The sequence below is a fragment of the Xiphophorus maculatus genome, chromosome 23 (genome assembly GCF_002775205.1).
Source record: "Xiphophorus maculatus strain JP 163 A chromosome 23, X_maculatus-5.0-male, whole genome shotgun sequence".
Taxonomy (NCBI): Eukaryota; Metazoa; Chordata; class Actinopteri; order Cyprinodontiformes; family Poeciliidae; genus Xiphophorus; species Xiphophorus maculatus.
The window spans coordinates 26,883,034-26,906,801 of NC_036465.1; the positions used below are offsets into that span (position 1 = coordinate 26,883,034).

Below are 23,768 nucleotides of genomic sequence, written 5' to 3' on the forward strand. Positions count from 1 at the left end.
AAAATCGGGACAAAATTTGGCATTAAAATTGCAGTGTCAACTAGGCATCAACTGGTGAACGAATTGAGTATGCTGCAGTCTCAATTATGTAGGAAGACAATGATGGAGCATTATATACCAAAGGTAAAGTACCCTGGATTCCTTCATATTGATTTTTTAAGTCTAGTAAGGACTAAACGATTTAGGGCTCAGATACTGCAAGGATACAAAGAGAATTTGCAGCAAGAGTAAAAGCAGTGAAACATTTACCTCTGTGACCTCCATGACTTTGATAGCTGCCAGCTGACCAGTCTTGACATGGCGACCCTGGTGGAAAAACGTAAAGAAGCAGTTAGCATCCCAACCAGTTTAACCACATGGGCATCCTACAAAAACGTACAAAAATGACAGTAAAAGCCCACAGACCAGAGAAACTCTTGTTGCCACGACGCCGAGACATAAAAGACAAATCTACCCGAGCCAATTCCAGATCTAACAGTCAAACATGTTCACATTCCCTCACACACAGCCACACATTACACTGTCTTCGAGAAAACACTCAGTCTGTGATGTAATTCTCCATTCACCCCACTGTCTGCCTAACTTCATTTTCTCTTGGGAGAGCCAGTCAGAAAGAATAAGACGTGACATAAGTGGAGAGTGAAAAAAAAAAGTCAGCAAAGAGGACCGGAGCTGTAAAGGGCAGTCAGGTGAAAAGGGCGAAATTGAAAACCGTGTCAAGACTCAAGGCTGTGATGTATGGAAAGTCTATGAAATATACACGAAAGGATAACAACTAGCCAATTGGTCAGGACAGATTAAACTGATCTTGTGTGAAAGCCAAACACAAAGTTGCACATCACTGTGAGGTAAAAGGAAAACAATAACTGGTTTCAAGATTATTTTTTTTTCTTACAAATGCCAATATAAAATGGTACGGCATTTTTGTATGAAGTCAGCTTACTCTCAAATTCCTACTCCTAAAACCAGCCCTTCCTCTTCACAGTTACATACCAAAGCGTGTCGAGAATCCAAACAAAATACAATGAAATCTGCATTTTTAACAATACAAAATATGAGAATGTTTAAGAGGAATATATATGTTCAAAAGGCACTGCACATCTTCTGTACTTCTACGAAACCAATCCCTTCCTCAAAGTGTTTGCAGACTTTCTCTTCATGACAAAATATTACATTTTGTCATTTATTTTCATAATAAAACATATTTAAATAATTGCATTAAATAAATGCAACTGACAACTACAGAGTTTGAAACTTAGCAGTGCAATTGTTCATTTGTAGATTCTCAGATCTACAAATGAACGTAGCATTTGCGACAGCATTTTGAAATCGCTGTGTCCGGGTTCAACATATCCTCATCAGAGACGTCCACAGAAGCTTCCCAGATTGTAATCTGAACGGTTCATGGTCGCCCAGGTGTGATTTTCTCAACAGTCACAGCTAGTCTGTTTCAGTAAAGGATCATTGCACTGAGATATGGAAAAGTTTAAAAAAAAAAAAGAAAAACATTGTCTAAAAGTAGTTGCAGATGTAGAAATGTAACTCAATAACCACATTTTTGTTCAACTTTTATTATAAAAGTTAACATTTTTGTAATACTGAGAAATATTACATGTTCTAACAAAGAGCTCAAGAATAACAAATTAAATAGCAGGTACTATAAAAATAACACATGAACAGATGCCAACTGATAAAGTTAATTTTGAGCTGATTTGTAATAACAACACAACAACAATAACACAGTAATAACTAGTGTAAACCCCTAGAGTTACAATTTCCAAAAAAGGAGGGCAAAACACATACTTCTTCAGTTCTCACAGTGTAAAAATAATATTCCCTATGACTCGGTCTATACCATGCATTGTGCTTCAAGATAATCCAAAATGTTGTTATACAGCCAACACGGACGCTTAGGGAATTAAAATAATTATTTTTGTAGCTAAAATATAGCCTCAAATTCATACACTCACTGACTAAAAAGGCTCAGCTTTAATTGTCATTATGCAGCAGTTTGAGATTTACATGTCAAGTGCATTACAAATAAAATGTTATTATTAGTGCTATTAATCACTGAGAAAGAGTAGCGGATATGAAATAAAACTGAATTAAATGGAGAATGCATTGAATGCTCCTGTGACTGCATGGCGGTGACTAAAACGTCACATCAACTGGATAACAGAGTGGGAAGCAGGAGCACTGATCTCATGTCAGCACAGAGGGACCTGTCCTTTGGCCTGGATGCAAGCAGGGATTCACTGGGAACTGATTCAGGTGTTGTATCTCCCACAGCAAGTCAGCCAGAGAATGCTGTAACTGGATGTCTGACAGATTGACACAGATTTCGACAAGGGAGCGATTTGGGGGACCTGCCTGGTCACTGGAAGACTTCAGAATGTCTCAGGCTGGCTGCAGACATAGATAGTCATGTGTGGATGTCGAAGGCTCACATCGGGGAGCTGTTTCAGATCAGATGATACACAAGGAAACAGGATGTCACTAACACTGAACTGCGCTGTCTGGGTGAGTCCCTTCAAGAGGTCATACTCTAAAAGTACCTCGCATCACGATGCCAGGAATAAAACGGGGAAAAGTGGCTCTGCAACACCGGTAGCATTGGTCCTAGAACTTGTTCTACATATTCCATTTCTTGGCAGATAGTATAATCTAAACCCAGTATTGGTCTGCACATTTACCAAACTACACCGAAATTAGATAAATTCCTTTGGAGTGCTAATATTTCTTGTCAGCATTAGAGTAGTGTTACTGTGCAGAAATGTATTTAGTTAAGTAAAGAATTAAAACTCTCCTATTTAGGATTTCGTCTTGTACCAAGAGTTGAAGAAGGCACGTTGGAAAAACTAGCAGTAGCATTGGGACTGTTTTTCATTCACCCAGAAAGACCTATGACAACCTCTACACATGAAATCATCAGACTGGTCATTTAGGTAATCTTAAGACAAAGTCATCTAGAAACAATATGCTCACTTTTTGACTCATTTTGTGCAAATATGAATGGAAAAATCTGTGACCAGAATCTGATAATTGGCTGGTCAGAAATTCAAACATCTGACCAGTGAATGCACCACACCCACACACTATCAAGTAACATTAAAGAACCAGAATCAACTTTATTGACCAAGATATTGACAAAGAATTTGACTTCAGTTTTCAATTGTTCAAGGAATACAGACATAAAGTGTAAAAATATAAACATTAGAGGGAATAAAATAAGAATAAAAACAATATGTACATGTATTTGAAGTCATTCATAAAGAAAGAAATACAAGGACTGTTGTGACAGTGGAAATAAAACAACACTCTTCAGTGTGGAAGTCAGAGGAAGAACACAAGGTGTAAGATGCTACTTGAAAAAAACCACACATTTTTAAGAAGCCATGTCCTGGTTTTATTTAGACCACTACCACATTTTATTGGCTGTTGCTTATTTCACCCTATAAACCTGCACAAAAAAAAAGAAAACAAGCACAACCTGAACATATCATGTAAATCCAAAAGAAAAGGGATACTCTGACAAGCTTCACAATAATACTGCTCATAATAAAACTTGCTGAAGCAGCAAATTCAAAACAGTCAGTCCTCCATCCAACCTCCTTCCTCCCCCCCAAAAACCCTCTCACAATCATCCCTCTTTGGTATTGAATGAGAAATCACTTACACAAGGCCCACTGACCCCTGGGTGTGTTGTGTCCTCCATTCAGTCCCCAGGCGGAGGACACTGTCCCCATAACGGCGAAGGATTAAGCCGTGGAGGCAGCCACTGGCCTGACCGTGATAAATAAAGACATGCCCTTCCTGTCCAGCCAGACTCAGCCATGTCTGCTCGCAGCCACCGCAGCTGACACAGACTTTAAGTGTCCTCCTCTCAGCCAAGCCACTGATTAACAACGCGACTCAGACGCACCCTCGGTAAAATGGCTCTCTATCGGAATTAATTGGAGACAGTTTCTCGCTCTCTGACACTGAAATCCTGCAGTGTCAGACGGGCAGAGTCGTGCACACACACTGCGGTAGCCTGCACACTGTTGAATTAAGACACAATTACGTTTCCTCTTGCTTCCCGTCGTTATTCACATGCGCAAACAAGATGGCAGAATGAGGTAATGCAGTGAAGAGAGCATTGGTGAAAAGGTTACTACAATATATTCCCACATAATGCTAATTAGATACAAGATGTCTCCAGTGAACAAACCCCAAATGAGAGAAACTCCTGCTGTTTCTGTCTGGAAGTTTTAATATTCTGTCTCACTGCTAACGAGATGCAAATCTCCATCTCAGCCTTCCTCTGATCTGACCTCCTTCACGCCTGTTTGTTATTTAGCTACATAACGTGTACTCTGTGCCCTGACGGACTGACTGACTTATCGACTCCTCTCTGCTAACTGATTGTAGGAATGAAGCTTTCCAAAGAGTCCTTGCTTGCTTGTAATGCTCTGTGTGTACTTGCTCATCCGTCTCTGTGATAAATGTGACTTTTACACCTTTGGAATGAGGATATTTTTCATTGCGAAACAGCATCAGAGGGTCCTCGGACTTTGTCTTGGAGTTCAAGTCAAATTTTTATTTGCTCTTCTATCACCCCTTTGTCATACAACTGACTATTCACCAGGGTTGTTCTGCACAGCTTTCTCAACAGGTTGTCAAGGTGTGAGGTCTACTGTAGATTAGCTTTCCAACGTGTTGCTAAAGGCATTTTCATTCAACATTCATGAGCAAATGTCAAGGGCAGCTTGGTCTATAGACCCGACCCGGTAGATCAGGGTTGTCAAACTCCAGTCCTCAAGGGCCACTGTCCTCCAACTTTTAGATGTGCCTCTGCTGCACCACACCTGAATAGAATAATTAGGTCATTAGCAAGGCTCTGGAGAACTGATCTACACAAGGAGGAGGTAATTAAGCCATTTCATTCCAGTGTTTTGTACCTGTGGCACATCTAAAAGCTGTAGGACAGCGGCCCTCGAGGACTGGAGTTTGACACCTGTGCGGTAGATGAAGAAACAGCTGACATTATGGCAATCATGTCTGAGGTGGAAGTTAGGAAAGCGGTGTTTGGACCAACTCAGCTTCCAACTTTTGGGAATTTTATATGCTTAATGAGGGTGAATACAGCCTGGAAATAGAAGCAAGTTTCTTATCCAGACCCGGAAAATAGCCAAATCAAATTCCATGCCTTCCCATACTTTTCAAGATTGTGTCTGAGGCCTTCTATTTGCACAGCATGCCATGTGTAAATTGCAAAAGAAGCTTCAGAAAAGAGCAAAACTCTCATGTGAAAATGAAAAAGTGAGCAGAAAAATACCTAATATCAACTCTCTTTTGATACCCAGTCTTAGGAGCAACAAAAGTGACCCAAAACAAACAAACAAAATAACTCTGGTAGATTTCTTTTCAGTTAATTTTTTTGTCAAATCTAGTTTGGCTTTTAACTACAGACGCACCGACATGAAAATTTGGGCCCATATTGATATCTGATATTACCTTCGCTGCTATGGCTGATAATCAATATTTACCATCATCATATAGGTGATGGTAAATATCACCTACACTTTCGACATGGTGAAAAAATGACCAAACACCTGAAATTGCATGTGATCATGTGACAGACCATCTTTGTCACATGATCACATGGTCAGCCTCACCCTCCGGAAATACTAACACAAACGGCAACAAGTACAAAACAAATGACGATTGTTAATGCTGACCCAATACCGATGTGTAAAAAAATAAATAAATACTAACATTGGTTTTAATCCCATGATACACCTAAGCACCCATAAGTTATGAAGTCATGAAAGACGAAACTTTTAGATTATCTTTTGCAGAAATACTTTTCGAAGCCAATTCTTTCTCCACTTCACAATTACATGCTACTTTGAGTTGGCGTATCCCATCGAGCCCCACTGAAACACTTTTAAGGTTGCGGTTGTAACATGGCAAAAATGGGAAAAAGTCAGCACATTTAATAATTGTTTTGGCATTTGAAAGTATAGTAAGGAGGTCATTTACCTCTATAGGACCTCTATGAATTCTTGCTGCAAATTTACCCAGGAGCAATCACTGCCAACCATACCTCCAAACCCCAAGAGGGAGAGGAGGAGGAGAGGAGCCAGCTCTCTTCCCTGCTCGTTTTCATCGGCCTCTCTCTACCTCTTCCTTCCTTTAGTGCTTGCTGTCTCTCTGCCTTTCACCTTTGCCTTCCTTCCTCTCCCCCTCTTATCACTTTCCTCCCCATTTTTCTCCCATTGTCTCTCCCTTTCTTCACCTCTAACAACCACAAACGCTGCCCAGACTACGTCTCCCTCTGCGTCCCAACTTCCAACCACCAACACCGCTGCTCGGTTTTGAAACCCAGATGTCATTTTAAACCTGTAGGTATCTTGTAACAGCAGAATTACACACGTTTTTCTGCACTGCATAAATATTTGGGCCTTTCGGTGTGCAGGAACACAAATTACAGCTGTTATTGACAAAGTCAGGTTGCAAAACAGGCCCGTCTGCTGGAACAGCCTGGAAAAGGAAAAAGGGAAAAAAAAAATTGTTCTGCAAGCACAACGGAGCATGAGTAAAACGAGGCAGATGATACGTGGAAGTGAGGAAGAGGAAGTGTGAGTGATTCACTTTGGAAATGGTATTGAAACCAGCTGCTGGAGAGGTTTTGAGGCTGCGTCAATGTAGTTTGAGGCCGAAGTGAAACTGTTCGAGCCACGGCTTTGACCTTTCACAGAGCGATGTAATTTCGCCCCAAAAGTGATGAATGCCGCTGGTGTGTTTTTTTGATGGCTTTCGTTCACACAGTTGAGGTCATTTAACGATGCATGCCAATTACACAACCTGGAATTATTTTTAGTTTGCTTCTGCCGCGCTAACTATAAAGGCATTTCTTAAGATCAGAGCTGCAAGTTCAAAGCTTTATTGGCGGTTGTCATTTTCTTCCCACTTAAACCTTCTCTCTGTCTCTCTCACATACACCCCCACACGCCTACACACACACACAAAGATGACTCTATAACCGTGGCTTTGCAGGGAAGTGAAGTTCCTTTTGCAAACACAGAAACGCCCTGTTTCTGGATGTGTGTGATACTGCTGTGTATGCAGTGGGTAAGAGTTTCATGCAAAATGTATTATAAATGTCTGATGCACCATTGCAACAAGATACATACTTAGGCTGTAACTCTTTCTCCTGAGGCAGCAATGCTGCAGATGGGTTATGAGATGGAATACATTCTCATGTCTGAAGGTCCTAAACACAAAACAAAAAAAAAATCAAAACCCCATCTGTTCCAGATTAGTCACTTTCCGATGATGTACTAATAAAGGTTCATCTGCAGTGGTAAGGTATCCAAAATGTTTGTAGAAAAGGCCAGACAGCAGATAATCTGTGCAATAAAGGCGTCGTGTATTAATATCAGGAGGATATTAGGGCTCGGAAGAACTTTATCTGCACTTCCCCTTCAGAAATCTGAGTAGTCCGGGGTTTTGCTTCTCGTTTCAGGTTCTTTCTAGTTTCAAGTCTGCCAAAAACTACATTGGGTGGAGCGCTGCAGCTCTAAAAGTCAGTAGCAGTTGAAAACCAAGTTTCAATATGATGCAACAACAACAAAAAAACTGTTTTCTTGAATCATCTTTGCTCTGGAAATGGAGAGATGTTTTTCTATTTCAAAAGTCCCCTAACGCTGACATTTGTATTAGACATGCAACATTCTGAGGGAGACTTATAAAAGAAGAACTTCACCTCCGTCAATGTGCGACTTTTTATTTTGGGACTGCTGCTGATGTCATGCTGGCTAAGATTTTCATTTCATTCTATCTGTAACCAGTCTCTTGAAACAAGGGGAGGGAAATATGGTCTTAGAGTTTTATTTTGGTATTTTGTGTTACTATTGTGATTAACGTCATGATAAAAAACAAGCTATTGTTTATTTTTTTTTAGGTAACTGTATGGTTGTGACTGCATTACACAACATTTATATGACCATGAACAAATATTGTTCTTGGGGGGAAGAAAATCTAATTTACAACAGGCTTCTTCAGAAAACCACTTGCTGAAAATAGTGTGATTTATTTAACCAGCCTGGACTTAATAACTGCCTCCAATCATTTTTAGGAATTTATTGATAATTAATTATGCTCTTGTGGAACTAGCAGTGGAGAAAATAGAAAAAATTTGATTTTTGTTGCTACTGTTGGTTTTTTAATTTTTTTAATTTATTGAGACAAGAATAAATACAAATTCTAATCATGATAAGACATTTTTCACAATAAATGACAAATGATAAGATATACGCCCACACTTACTTGAAACCATATGTGGCTTATTATCGAGAGAGAATACTTACAATTAAACATTCACCAGCTTCAGATTGGAATCTTTTTCTGATCAATGAATACACAGACCTACCAGGTCATGCTAATATTACTGATCTTCAGAGTGAAAGTTGTTACTGGAGGAAGAAATCTCACAGTTGGGTAGTCTCAGTTTCAGTAGGTGGAAGATGTCAGAGGAAGCACAGTGGGTGTAAAAGGAACTATTTTCTTTAGGGAGCCATGTCAGTTGTTCATTCAGGGTGGGAAAACCCAATGGGTGAAGGTCATTTCGCTCCTTTTCCATTCTGAAAACTTTTTTCCAGGTTTTCAGGAAATGTAAAAACAATTTGAAATATTGTCAGGCCTCTGGAAATCTCAGAGCTGTGGCAAAGTTTAGGGCGGCACAATATATCGCAAATTTATAGTTACCACAAAGCTACTGTACGTGACATCCATATTGCAAAGATCTGTCAGGACAGCAATAAGTTGTAGGTAGTTATTTATGTACCCTCCATTCTGGTTTTCTGTAGTGTTAAGATATTTGGTGAAACTTATTGTTACTACAGGAAAAGAAACATACATACCAAGAAACATACCAAGTTGCTTTGATGCTAAAACGGCAGATGTCAGATGGAATCAACCATTTCTATAAAATTGTTTTTGAGATGGAAATGATATTTTTCCCCAAACTTTAACACTTTCAATTATTTATCTACATGTGTTTTGTGGACTTGGAGAAGGCGTTCGACCGTGTCCCTCGGGGAGCCCTGTGAGGGGTTCTCCGGGAGTATGGGGTACCGGGCCCTTTGATACGGGCTGTCAGGTCCCTGTATGACCGGTGTCAGAGTCTGGTCCACATTGCCGGCAGTAAGTCAGGCTCGTTTCCGGTGAGAGTTGGACTCCGCCAGGGCTGCCCTTTGTCACCGATTCTGTTCATTACTTTCATGGACAGAATTTCTAGGCGCAGCCAAGGTGTTGAGGGGATCCGATTTGGTGGCCTTAGGATCTCGTCTCTGCTTTTTGCAGACGATGTGGTCCTACTGGCCTCATCGGGTCATGATCTGCAGCTCTCGCTGGAGCGGTTCGCAGCCGAGTGTGAAGCGGCCGGGATGGGGATCAGTGCCTCCAAATCCGAGGCCATGGTCTTGAGCCGGAAAAGGGTAGAGTGCCTTCTCCGGGTCAAGGGGGGTGTCCTGCCCCAGGTGGAGGAGTTCAAGTATCTCGGGATCTTGTTCACGAATGAGGGAAGAAGGGAGCGGGAGATCGACAGGCGGATTGGCGCAGAGTCTGCTGTCAAGCGGGCGAGGTACCGGTCCGTCGTGGTGAAGAGAGAGCTGAGCCAAAAAGCGAAGCTCTCGATTTACCGGTCGATCTACGTTCCCACCCTCATCTATGGTCATGAGCTTTGGGTCATGACCGAAAGAACGAGATTGCGGATACAAGCAGGTGAAATACCTGGGTTTTCTCCGTAGGGTGGCTGGGCTCTCCCTTAGAGATAGGGTGAGAAGCTCAGTCATCCGGGAGGGACTCAGAGTAGAGCCGCTGCTCCTTCACATCGAGAGGAGCCAGTTGAGGTGGCTCGGGCATCTGGTCAGGATGCCTCCTGGACGCCTCCCTGGTGAGGTGTTCCGGGCACGTCCCACCGGGAGGAGGCCCCGGGGAAGACCCAGGACACGCTGGAGGGACTATGTCTCTCGGCTGGCCTGGGAACGCCTCGGGATTCCCCCGGAGGAGCTAGAAGAAGTGGCTGGGGAGAGGGAAGTCTGGGCCTCCCTTCTGAAGCTGCTACCCCCGCGACCCGACCTCGGATAAGCGGAAGAAGATGGATGGATGGATGGAATTATTTATTTATTGTGAGTCAACTCATTATCGCAACATTCATCAATATTATTGCATATTACATCTTCTCCTGATATCATGGAGTCTTGGTTAGTTCAGTGCACTGTTATCCTTTGCTGTATTTTCTACAGCTAAATACCACAAAATGCCCAGTAAAACTACCATAAGACATCTTTACAAGTAGTTACTGTAATTTGCATTGCATCATGGGTATAGTACATAGTATTACAGTAATTTACTGTATGTTTTGAATTTGCAGTAATTTACTGTTTACACATTACAGTAGTGGTACTGTACTTATAATATACAGTAAGAATTATATTTGATTCCCAACGGTCATCATACACTGTTAGCCTTTGCTGTATTTTTTACAGTTAAATACCACAAAATGCCCAGTAAAACTACCATAAATAGGGTGACCATATTTTCAGTTGGGAAAACCAGGACACGTTGTAGCGAGGGGGGGGGTCTGAAAGCGGGGAAACTCTTTTGTAAATAGTAGGTAAACATACATTTGCGCTTTCGTATGTTGTTGGCGTACTGACAGCCACGCTATCTATCTTCTGATTAAGAACAGGGCTGCCCGCACTGACGCGGCTCAGGGATTACGTCACACGCAGGGCCGTGCGCAGTGCCCTAGTGCCTGTAAATATAATGGTCCAATGAAGGTAATTTAAAAAACAGGACATTTCCTCACTTTCTAAAAAAAAAACCCGGGACGCCCGGGACAGGACGTGAAATACGGACATGTCCCGGGACATACGTACGTTTGGTCACCCTACCATAAGACATCTTTACAAGTAGTTATTGTAGTTTGCATTGCATTATGGGTATAGTACATAGTATTACAGTAACTTACTGTATGTTTTGAAGTTGCAGTAATTTACTGTTTACACATTACAGTAGTGGTACTGTACTTATAATATACAGTAAGAATTATATTTGATTTCCAACGGTCATCATAGCTGCTTCATCGTGGTTCCCTGTTTCTGTATTTTTACTCCTTTAGTGGTTAACATATTTTTAAGGCAGAAAGAGAGCATGTACTTTTGTTTTTTTCACATCCTAGCTAACATTAACATGCAGTTTATCTAGCTACGTCATCAAGCGTGGCTTCGCTTCCGACTGTTTTCTGATGACGTTTGTTTTAAACTCCGAAGCTTTTTCTCTCCAAGTGCAGCTCTGTCTCCGTGCTGTGGGCTCACACTGCTTCAGCTCTTCAAGACAGGTAAAAAACCACTTCTTAGAAAACTGTTTGAAGCCAAAACCTAGTCTGGAAATGTACATTTTAGATGGAGTTAACGTAGCTTATAGCATCATGCTATAACTTAGCATTATAGCATGAGCTGGTTTGTGCTGGTTAGCCTGGTAAAATAACGTTATCTTTACGTTACTAACTCTGGTGTTTTATATAACTGGCATATTGCAACGTTATAAGTTACGTGTCTGTAAATGAGGTGAAAGAAAGGAAAATATGATGTTGTTATTTTTTGAGCTGGTTCGGAATTAACGTTAGCTAAGGTGCTAATTTTACCGTTGAAGGTTTTAGCTTGACTTTTGCCGCTTAATCTTCCTCGGGCGGCTTTGGGTTGAGATGAGCTCAGTGCTGAGTGTCTGTTAGCATTGTTGTTACATCCTTTGTGGAACAATATAACCTTAACTGATAATTGATCCCCCCCTTCTCTTTTTTTTTACATCTAATGACTGTTCATTTGTTTAAACCACGATCTTGCAAATGTTAAAAGTGCAGATTAGCTACGTAGGTCAGCAAGGATGAATTTCTAACATTGTTCTTTTTTTTTCTTTTCTTCAGATGATTTTTGTTTTAACTCCCAAGCTTTTTCCCTCCAAGTGGCTGTGCAGTTCTGTCCTGCTGACTGCTAACATAGCTTCATCTCTTCAAAAGACAAGACAACAGGTAAAAAGCTCTTCAAACATATTTGAATCCACAAAATAGTCTGGAAATGTAGAGGAGCAGCTAACCTAATCTATAACTTTGAGCTTGCTACTGCTGGTTAGCCTGCTAAAGTACCATTACATCTCCAACATAGTGTATAAGAGTCTGTAAATGAGGACAAAGGTGAAAAAAATTAAAGTAGTTTCTGTTATTTTTTGAGTTTGTTCAGCCACAGTGGCAGGTGGACAAAAAAGTTAATTTCCAACCCTGGTTACATATAAGGACTGTTCACATGTTTAAACCATGCTCCTGCAAATTTAAAGTTAAGTCAGTACTAACAGGTGCAACTATGTACAGGTGTAAATTCTGCAGCATTTGTACTTCAGAATTTACTGAATTTTGTAGTCATGTGAAGAAACATCAACACACAGCTAATTATCGGTTTGCATGTGGAATAGAGCAATGTCCTGCTTCCTTCAGAACATTTTCTGCATTCAGGTCCCACATGCACCGGAGTCACCGCCATAGCAGAAGTCAGACTGAACACTTGTGGAATGTAATGCTTTAAAAAATGCATTTAGCCCCACAAACTGTCATTCACATCCGCTGTTTCAGAGTGGTAGCAGGATGTAGGGGTAAAGTCTAGTCTAGTCTCCGGGATGAGGTTCTCAAAAACCTGTTGTAATCTGGGTGAACTGGCCCTTTAAATATAAATTACTACCAGTAATTCATATTTAAGAGAGTATTCCTTTTATGTTTTAAAGGTATCTTCCACCAAGATGTCTGTTGAAATGGAAATGACCTTACCCACTACACCAAGGGTAATCATGCTTGGTAAGAGGAATATTTTCTATCACTATAATTTTTTCGTAGCAATGTATGTAATTGTTATGGTAGTCTGTACTTTTACTCACTAGCGTTAGCCTGACAAGGGTTTGTCTATTTTAGGAAATAGCTCGATGTCTGCAACCCGGTGGATGGTCAGTATGGAGGAGAAGGTATTTTTCCAGCCTGAGCAACTACATGACTTTGCCAGCGTCCTTGCTGTCTTTTTTGGGTCATATTATGTCTTCAATCTGGAGTATCAGGAGTCAGCATCCACCACGCTGGAGATGATACAATGGCAAGTACTCTACACCAAGCCATTTATGAATTAAATTTAATGACAGTTTGACTGATGATGAAGAACCATAGCTGATTGCTGTATTGTACGTCTTCATTAAAAAATACAATTAATATATTTTATTTCTGTTAAAAGATTCTTTGTGAGGATCAATCCAGATGTTGGTACCAAATGCACAGCCAAAGTCGGTACAAGCCGCAAGACGGGAAGTCTTGTCAAGAGGAAAGTAGTCAGTGTCAACTCCCAGATCACCACCTTCTTCCAACAACTTGCTGAATTTGAATGGAGGACTTCCAACTAGGTAAGTATTTTACCAAATGTAAATGTTTATTATTTTGTTGTCTTTTCCTCCTATCTTGCATGCTCTGACTTTACTTTAGCCTTTTTAATATGATTTTAATGATTATTTATAAATGGCATGTGATTCCTACACAATAGCCCTTTAGAGTAGCCTGCATCTTTTCTGTGTCCGTGGTAAAAAGTGGATGTCGCTGCATCTCTTAATAAATCACAGAAATGTATAAGTGTGTAGTCGTTTAAGTGTGGTGTATTTTTATACTATGCAGTTTTCAGTTTATTAGGCACACCTTTGCAGTAATCCGTCAGCACCAACAAAATGACTAAAAAGATTGTTGTACTTCATCGTCCCCTTGGGGACATTTGTAGTACGCAATCTTTTGAATTACTGAAGACTGACTGACTGCTTTTGCCATAAACAATCCAAAAACCTGAAGTGAAGCCAGTCCTGCTCATTCTTTATGCAGCTTCTATTATCACTTCAGTCCAATTGATTTTTTTTAAACAAATTATCAACTTAATGCTGCTTTATGACAAAGATTTTATGCATGTGAACATTGTCACTTCAGCTTAATTTGTCAACTTCCTGTCGATTTGAAAATGTAGATGACTTCCTGACCATCTCATGACCTCCCACATTGTCTGTCTTATTCTTTACAGTTCAGCTTCCACAAGATGGATCCCACTGATTTTGTTTGACAAATGGAATAAAAGTTCTTCTGATGTAGGAAATGTGTTCTATGGTTTTGTTGTTTTACAGCACATTATATTGTATTGTGACATTGTTTTTTATGACATTGCGAATATGTAAATGGATTTTATTTCTACAAATCTGCTGAAAATAAATACCTGTTATTCACAGTACTTGGACTAAAATTTCTTTTATGAAATTTTTCGGTTTATGGTAAAATATTCTTATCTTAAAGAAATGTAAACTTTAATTTACAGTAAAACTCTGACATTATGTTGTGAAACAAGTTTACAGTAGACCAGCTTTACTATAAAATACAATTACTGTATTATACTAGAAACTACATTTACAGTAATGCAGTTATAACTGTAAAGCACACTCACAGTAAAAATTAACTGTGAAATATCATAACAGTAAAGGTACTGTAGAATGGTAATTACAGTAACTTACTGGCAACACTGTTGCCAGTAAGGGTACTGTTGCCTTACTGGCAACAGTGTTGCCAGTAAGAGTACTGTAGAATGGTAATTACAGTAACTTACTGGCAACACTGTTGCCAGTAAGGGTACTGTAGAATGGTAATTACAGTAACTTGCTGGCAACAGTGTTGCCAGTAAGTTACTGTAAAATTACAATAAAAGGTCTAACAGTGTGGTTTCCAAAGATTTTCTGGGCCCCCTACGGATTACATTAACATCCCCCCCAAAAAAGAAAAAAAAAAATCAACTGGGCCCACACATCATTCAACCAGACATAAACCTAAACACGTATTTTGTTTTCAAACTTCACTGAAGTTTATTTCACACTTCAGGTTGCAACAAAACACACTACAAACCATCTTTACAGTGAAACACTTTTGTGTAACTGTTTTTCTTTTTTTTTTTTCATTCATCCATACTACTTCCCGCACCCGCACCCTCACCCCCTGCAATGGCACTGCGCCCCCCTGGGGGCGCGCCCCACACTTGGGGAACCACTGAGTTAGGGTCTAAGATGTCTAAGAAATACACACCAAGACAACTGCTTACGTTAACTGCACCACGTGTGCTCATTACTAATATGAAATGTTCAGCTAAGTTTAAAAATTCATTCACCACAGTCATTCTGTCATTATTTTTAAAATAGAAAAACCTTGTTTGGCAGCAACTGGACTTAAAATTGGCTAAAATTGGTCTTGATGGGTTAAGGCGATACAAAAAACAGAGATCATAAATGTCTGATTGGTGTATTTCTACTTATAATTTACTTTTAAAAAATAGAGAAATGTCAAAAATGCTGCATTAATGCCACAGAAACCTACATTAGCTTACAGGCAACATATGTCATCTCACGGTACTTTACAAGGCAAACAGATCTGATGTATGTTGAGTAATATAGAATCAGATCATGAAGATAGCAGATTAAGATAAAATTACAACACATCACAGTCAATCCTAGTTATGATACAGTTCAGTCAAATTCAGATAATGCCAAGTGGTAAAAAGTTGTCTATTTAAGGAAGTCAATCAACTGCACCAAGTCACTGACCATTCATCAGTCCTCCCTCTTACGTAACCACATGGTGACAGTGGACCGTATTTGCGTCGCATTATTAGCATTTCTCAAAGAGCAGACAGAGAATCACGTTTACAGCAGATGCTTCAACATACTGGACTTCCCTCTGCACGTTGTTGTCTTATCAGAGTGACGCTTGTCCCAGTTCCTTCTGTGCCTCACCATCCTTACACCTTTTGGCATTGTGAGATCAAGGATTCCCTGTGTGGCGTCATGTCTAGCCTCTGTCCTTACAAAGCCATCCTTCAGAGAGGATCAGTTCTTCAACAACAATTAAAACACAAACAAACCATGGAGTAAATGTGCAACAGATTGAAGTTGAGATGTTACAACCTTTCTTTTGAAATACAACTTGATATCCTGAGAACCCAACACTGTCGCCTGACTGATTATTTAGTTCATGGCTGAGTTTAAGATGATCTCCACCCGCCTGATTTGCATGGCTGACCTTATCTTCACCAACTCTTGAGTCTTCTGTCTCTAGAGTTTGGGTCTTGCGCTCTTTGTTATCTACCTGCCTATGCAGCAAGCCATGCCAAAAATGATTTAATTCAGATATGCTAATCTCTTCCACAAGGTTAGCACATGCTATGCTGTCTAAGTACCAGTATGTGGCATATGGTCCAACTGTTGTTTCTTTGTAACAACAGTTACAGTTCTCATGACAGTTACGTTTGTGGGCCATAAAATGTCCAGATTTTTTAAGCTTAGGGAGTTTTTTCTTACACACTGCCCGCTTTCTTTTTTCCCACCAATTTTGAGTTTGGTCTGTGAATACCACCTGGCCATGGGGAAGATTGTTTTTTTAAGCCAGGTAATTCTGACCCATATGTCACTGACTTAAGAAATGTGGATGGTAAGTTGTCAATCTAGGTTGTCTGTGTCTACATATAATAGACAACTTAGCAAAAAACTCCTTCTAAAATGTGTTTTTTTGTTTGTTTTTTTTCCAACCAGCAGCCTGTCATAAAAACACAATATATTCCCATTTCTTTATTGGAATCCATAAAAATACCAAAGATAATAAAATTTCCAAGAAGTAAAACTGTCTATTTCCCTAAACAGGGTGACTCCCATTGAACTGTAAGCTGAAAAATTGGCGTAGAGTTAATGATCAGCTAAAGTTAAAGCCATTATGGATTTATTTGACTTTTATTTGTTTGTTTGTTTGTTTGTTTGTTTGTTTGTTTGTTTGTTTGTTTGTGTAGCTCTGAAGAAAGTATCTTCTGTTAACAAGAACATTTGGTTAGAACCCAGCTCTCTCACTCCTCATGTCAAGGTGTTTCTGGAGAAAAGAACAAACACTGAACTTCAACTTGTCCTTGATCCTCTGATGTGTTTCAAAAAAAGGTCTTATAGAGCGTTTAAAAGTACAGATTAGAATGTGCAGTGTAAATATCCTTGACGAATGAAACATTGAGTGCCCAGACAAACTTAAGAAGCCCTGCACAAATGTAGTTCATTGCTCATCTTCTTTGCTGCTCCTCCTGGCCAATTACCTATTTTACCTGGCAATTACTGGTTACATTTTTTGTTGTATTTATTTATAACGGTCATTGTAATTTAGATGTGAGCAGTCACAAGGCACTACTTTGATGCAATATTTGTTAGGTTAAAGTATTACGGATGGCATTCAAACTCTGCTTTCTAATGAAATATTTGGTAAGTTGGTCTGCACTGGTTGAGACTCGCTCACTTCGGAATGACAGATGCTTGAAACTAAAAAACAAAACTGATAACCAGCCCTAGTTTCTGATTAATTTGGATGATGATAATTTTGACCACTTGGAAATACTGATAGAGCAGTGAAATTTTCTTCCCAAATGCCCAGTTGATCCTTACATCTGAAAACAATCAAAATAAGAAAAAGGGTAAAATACCCTGCTCTGTGAGTTCAACACCCCTAATCACACCTTAATACAAGAGCACACACAAAAAGGTGAAAGTAGCTTTATTGAGCAATATGCTCAGCTCAAGGATAGTAGTGGAAGAGTGACCAAAATGTGAATTGATCACAACTGATTACACAACAGCCATTATGCTTCCGTTTAAAACTTTTGGAAAGATAATTGAACTGTCGCATTTATCACAGGATGCTGACAAAGTAAAAAAAAAAAGACAAATAAATGTACAACTAAAAATGGTTGCCAATTTCAAAATGCCAATGCTTAAAATACTTTCTAGAAGTCTAGAGATCTACAGTTTATTTATTTTTTATTAAAGTTTGATTCCATGCAGGATACATTAAATGTATGAGACGTGAAACTACCAGACTAAAATCATCAATTATTTTAGTTTCAAATTTGGAAAACCAGTTAATTATCAAAACATTAAACGCATTAGGTTACTTTTCTTTAAACATAAGTAAATATGTCTAAAGGTGAAGTAGAGATATGTGATTGGCAAACTCTCTGTAATGTATATTAAAAGTTATTGTGTCCCACACATTATCTGAAGTGTGGAACTTTAAACACTTTGGCGGAAGTGTCTAAAGTCTCAATCAGTTTGAGCTGGATTTCCTGCTTATCTCATGCTGCTACCCATTAAAAGAAAACATACAATTATGATGTGCAGATAAACAGAGGAAAACCCCAGATGCTTGGTCAGCATCTCCTGAGCTCACCAGTTCATAACTATGTGTTTTTGTAAGGCCCTGTGTGTGTGTGTGTGTGTGTGCGTGCGTGCGTGTGTGTGTGTGTGTGTGTGTGTGTGTGCGTGCGTGCGTGTGTGTGTCTGTGTGTGTGTATCAGGTATTGTTCTTCAGACTCTATTCTTGTCCTGGTTTCCCCTGTTGGAACTCACCCAGGCACTCCAACAGGTCCCATGAGTCCATACAAGGAGATATAATGTCAGTCCTGCACACTTTGATGTAAAATTTCCAGAACTTTCAAACTATAATTTTCAAATATCTCATTAAATTTTCAGTCAGTTTTTTTTTTGCTGTTGTTGTTGTAATCCTTGTTCTGAAAGTCTAGCAGTTTTTCTAAACATTAAAAGGAAATTATTTGATTTCTTTACACTATCATTTGATGATAATACAATCTTTAGCTTGTTTTGTTGTGATAATTTCACTGTGTCCTTATTTTGGGATTAAATGTAAGTTTCCTCATCTCCTTGACTCAAAAACAAGAATTTTGATAAAAATCTTGTTTTCTTGTCTTGACAGTTTGCTTGTCCAATTATTTCAAGATAACAAGATCTCAAGCTTGCTTCTGTCATAATATCAGTTTCCTTATACTATTACAGATAAAGCTTGAGTTTGTAAGAGTATGAATAGCCTCATTGTCTCATTATCACGACATAAAGAAATCCTAAGCTTGTCCTTATCTCAGTGAGTCAATAATACGATTTTTATTGGCTCAAGTTTACTCTCTCAAAGACCAGTAAACTTTGACTTTGCAACAAAAACTGGAACTGGAAAATATCTTTAAAATATCCCAATACGACAACCTGACAATCTGAGCCCATTTAGTTGGCAGGGGGGAAATCTTTGTTAGCAAACACAATAATTTTGACCAAAATAAAAAAAAACCTTACTGGTGCAATAATGGGTACCCATGGCAATTGGACATTGCTTAGCCGTCTCCTTTAACATTTCACAAGATGGGGGAATACAGACGGAGTGACCTGTCATTGTTTTAGTTGCATATTCTCTATATCTGGAGATTTAATGTCTTGAGGCTAATGGTCACTGAAGAGTCCGCCTTATTTTTTTTATAAAATATCCTCTTGTTAGTAAGAGATTGTGATGCTGTGAACTGCTAACAATATTCCCAGGGTCATAGGAAGTGAAACAGACAAACAGCATCACAGACCTTCCACCATATTTAACAAGCTCTGTGATATATATACCTGTTATTAGGATTGATCCTAAGAGTGAGTTTTGGAGATTTTATTAATAATCTAACTGCTGACACGTTTTATCATGTAAAAATGTTTAGCTTTTCATCATGTTATTATGTGATTCCCTTCTTAAAACATACCTGGAGTGTTGCTTCGATTTTTTTATGTATGTTTAAGAAATGCTTTGAACTCCCATGCCAACCATTCAGATGTCCTAAACATCTGGGTGGGCCTAGCTCCGCCTTCAAGGACAAAGCTCCTCCTCAGAGCTGCAGTTTTCAAGCATCCTAGCTTCCGCCTAACTTTCCCCGCATTTCCCCACTCAGCTCCTTCAGACTAGCCAGCAGCAATTAGCAATCACCTGGTGGAACTGACATCTACTGAGCTCATGATAGGAGCTACTCCTCAGTGAAACGCTGGTTGTTAAAGGGTTAATAGAGGAGCCATGTTGTGATGACTTCCTGTAGGCGGCATTTCAGAAAGATCTGGAGCTTCTTAAAGAGGCAGAGACCCAATTTCAAGGTGGTAAATTAGGAAGTAAAATTTCTTTGAAGTCATATTTGATACAGCATTTTTTAATAACCAAGATTAACAGTTACCAGATTATGCTATAAAATGACTCTGTCTGCAAAAAACACACAATACTACCCCTTTAAGAAGGTAAATTAAATTAAATCAGCTCTAGCAAATGAAAATATAGTCATAATCCAAGTAGCAGAAACACTAAATATAGTGCTGCTAACTTTATAGAAGCTTTGAGCCATTAAAACTATTGCTAAAAATTCAGCCTCTATGACAAAGTTCATCATTCATCCATATAAGATGTTTTTTTTTGTCCTTTAGCCAGTAAATGTGTCATATGTTGAAGCTGAGAGATTTCAAGCAGTGTTCCTCGCTGTCCTGCACATCTTTTGCAACATTTCCTCTTTCAGGAAACCGAGTGGCAATCGAGTAGCACACACCCACCAACGGCCCGACAGATTTTCCTGTACAGAACAGTGAAGAAAGCTCTGCTGTTTCTGTTTCAGAGGCTGGCCTCCAGATACGCCTCTCAGCATACAAACACATAAACCGAGTCCTGGTCGTGCCTCTGTTGCACCATCCATCGTGAACTCAGTAGGATTTCAGTTGGTAAAAAGCGAAACGAAAAAAGTTCACGAAAGAGTAGTAACACACACACACACCTCTGTGGTGTTGCTGCAACAACCAGCTGCAAGAGTCTAAAAGTGACTAAACACCTCTCACCACAAACCCCGACCCACATATAGACAAACAGATAATGTGATAAGGAAGTACACTCCACCCAGCGCCTTTTAAAGATGCTGTGCATGCACATGTGGGTGTGTGTGTGTGTGTGTGTGAGAGGATTTGTGTGCTCTGACCAACAGGATATTCCAGTAAACAAACGTTTCTGCTTCTTCTTCTTTTGCTAACTGGAAGTAGCTGTCATAAGTTTTGATATGCACAGCGACAAGCGATACATTTAGAAATTTGCACGCACACAACGCAGATGGATACAGTTCCTTGCGAGAGTATTCATTCACCTTGATCTTTTCCGCAAACATCAATGTATTTTCTTTGGCTTTGATGTGACAGAAACGACTCGAATTTCAGTGGATTTCAGTCTCTTTTAGTCTCTCTAAACGTAAATAAAAGTACACCAGTGGGCTATTAATTCATCGCATTTTAAACAGCAAAACAATTACTCCAATTATCCCAAAATCTGGCTTTTATTTTAGGGAGAAAACAAACCCAACTGTTCCCTGCTGAAGATAATGGTGGAAACTGGGGTGGCTATTATTCCTTTTGCAAAGATTAATGTGAGAAATATCCTAAAGGCCTTACAGCTGGAATTGTATTGCAGGGTTCATAAGCCTGGCGGGCCACCAGGCTTCACTTGCTCCCCCAACAGGCAAAGCATTGTTTGTTTTTACTTATTATACGCCAGTAACAGTGATAACATAGATGGGTTAAAGAGTCTCTTTGGCAAAATGGTTGGAAGCATAATGGAAACATTGTATGGTTAGCATGTCAACACATAGGGAGATTGAGGTCAGGGGTCATTTTTAATTCACCAGAACTCCTTAACCACTTCCTGTCAACACGCCAACAACTTCAGTTAATAAAGTAACAAGTCACGGAAAAAGGTTAAAACATTTTTTTGGACACTTAAACTAGTATGAAACAACGGAAGTGCAAAAAATGTTATATTTATCTTAGTTGTATTTTTTTTTTACGTTTGTATTTTTTAAAGATTTTAAGTATCGTCAACAATGTCTTCCAATAATGCATAATCACTCAAGTCATATTTTTACATTTCCTGTCAACTTTAAACGGATTTTAACTAAAAAAACTCGGCGGGCCGCTGGACGACTGCCCTACTACTGGGCTCCGCAGGTTTTCTGGGGGAAATCCTGGTATTGTATGTTGGTTTGACTAACAAGGTGAAACGGAACAAAAAAAATCCAATATCATCCAAAAAAAGAGCGGCATTTGATAGAGTTAAAGGGTGTATGAAAACTTCATATGGAAGAAGGTCAACTCACCTTGTATACCTGCCCGTAGGTTCCATTGCCCACCACCTCAACCAGCTCGAAGATGCCTGCTGGATCCTACAGAGACAGTGAGAGAGTGAAGGAAAAAAACAGTAGGAGGGAGTTTAAATTGTAATGTTTAATTAATAAATCTGCTGAATTTGCTGGAGAAGAGCAGGAAATAAAGCTGCTTTTCAACCAAGCCACAACACAACAAGTTGTCTTGATGCGGGCAACTCGTCAGCTTCTTCAGCCCAACAAAGAAAACATCCCGAGTAAACACTGAAACTTGCCCCACACAGGGCAGACAGTGAACATGGAGTCACAGATGAGGCACACACTGTATCTCTGAGAGGTGCCATTACACAGCAACTTCCACACGCAGTGCCCACAGTTGGACCACATCACTTATCACAACATTTGACTGCTCGGTTGGTTCTGTTTGAGACTTCAGTCAACTTTCAAAGCAACACCCACCACGTCTCACTGTGTTTACTCAAGCACTGCATTCAAAAAGAGAAAAGAAAGAAAAAACAAGAAGACATGTTTTAAAACTTACTCTTAGAGCCGCGAGGTCTATACTGTCCAGGCTCCGCGTGGTGTTTTCTCGCGACATTGCTGTCGGTAGGTGTGTTTTTTGTTGTTTTTTTTGTCAGCGGGTCGATGTTTGTTTTAAAGACATGGACGGTGCGACTTTCTCTCCGCTAACGGTGCCAACTAACAGCTTTTTCCTCCCCTCGGCTCCATTCTGAAGTTTAGCGGAGTGAGTCAAGTGGAGGAGTCGAGAAACAAACTACTTCCGGTACGACCTGCCGAGGTAAAAGTCGGACCTGTGAGAGATATATACATTTATATTTTTTCCTCGTACGTGTATGGACAGAAAGTTACTCATAAACTTCCATAATCTTTGTTTTTCAGATTGAAAATCCTATTTGTGCACAATACTCATATTTACGACATACCTTTGTGTTCGGTTCCAATGTGCTTTCGTGCACTTTCTTAACTTAATTTTGCAGCTACTTGCATGAGCTTCCGGTTAAGCCTTTGGCTGTTTACTGTTTGGAAATGGTTCCTGTGTTTTGCTTCTGAAAGTTTTCTTTCTCCTTCCGTTTTTTTTAAGAATACCTGCTCATCTAAACGGACTTTTCCACATATCAAAACTATAATAATAATAATAATAATAATAATAATAATAATAATAATAATAATAATAATAATAATAGTATTTGGGCAAATAATAAAATATCTGATCACACAATAATGAACAATCTGGAACATCCTTCCAGAGAAAATCAAATAAAAACTGAAAGGAAGGAAGAAGACTTCTATCAGACTACTACAGAATGACAAACACCACAATGATGTAAGAACTATAAGGAATGCAACACTTGAATAATATTTAGAAATTGTTGAAACAACAGAAGTCTATCTATCTACCTATCTATCTATCTATCTATCTATCTATCTATCTATCTATCTATCTATCTATCTATCTATCTATCTATCTATCTATCTATCTATCTATCTATCTATCTATCTATCTATCTATCTATCTATCTATCTATCTATCTATCTATCTATCTATCTATCTATCTATCTATCTATCTATCTATCTATCTATCTATCTATCTATCTATCTATCTATCTATCTATCTATCTATCTATCTA

The 23,768-nt window shown here is 39.3% G+C and overlaps 1 protein-coding gene across 9 annotated transcripts in view; it reads right to left on the minus strand.

Moving 5' to 3' along the window:
- LOC102222120 (misshapen-like kinase 1) overlaps positions 1-22,856 on the minus strand; it is a 79,656-nt gene extending 56,800 nt beyond the window's left edge. For 8 of the 9 annotated variants that reach the window (XM_023328408.1, XM_023328412.1, XM_023328409.1 and 5 more), the window contains exons 1-3: positions 22,660-22,856; positions 22,113-22,178; positions 250-306 (exon numbers count right to left, since the gene is read on the minus strand). In XM_023328408.1, the coding sequence (XP_023184176.1) occupies positions 250-306; positions 22,113-22,178; positions 22,660-22,716 (180 nt within the window). In that variant the 5' untranslated portion in view covers positions 22,717-22,856. Of the gene's footprint in view, positions 1-249; positions 307-7,178; positions 7,239-22,112; positions 22,179-22,659 lie in introns of those variants that run through there. The other variant, XM_023328414.1, reaches the window with a different exon arrangement.
- Between the last annotated feature and the right edge of the window lie 912 nt (positions 22,857-23,768).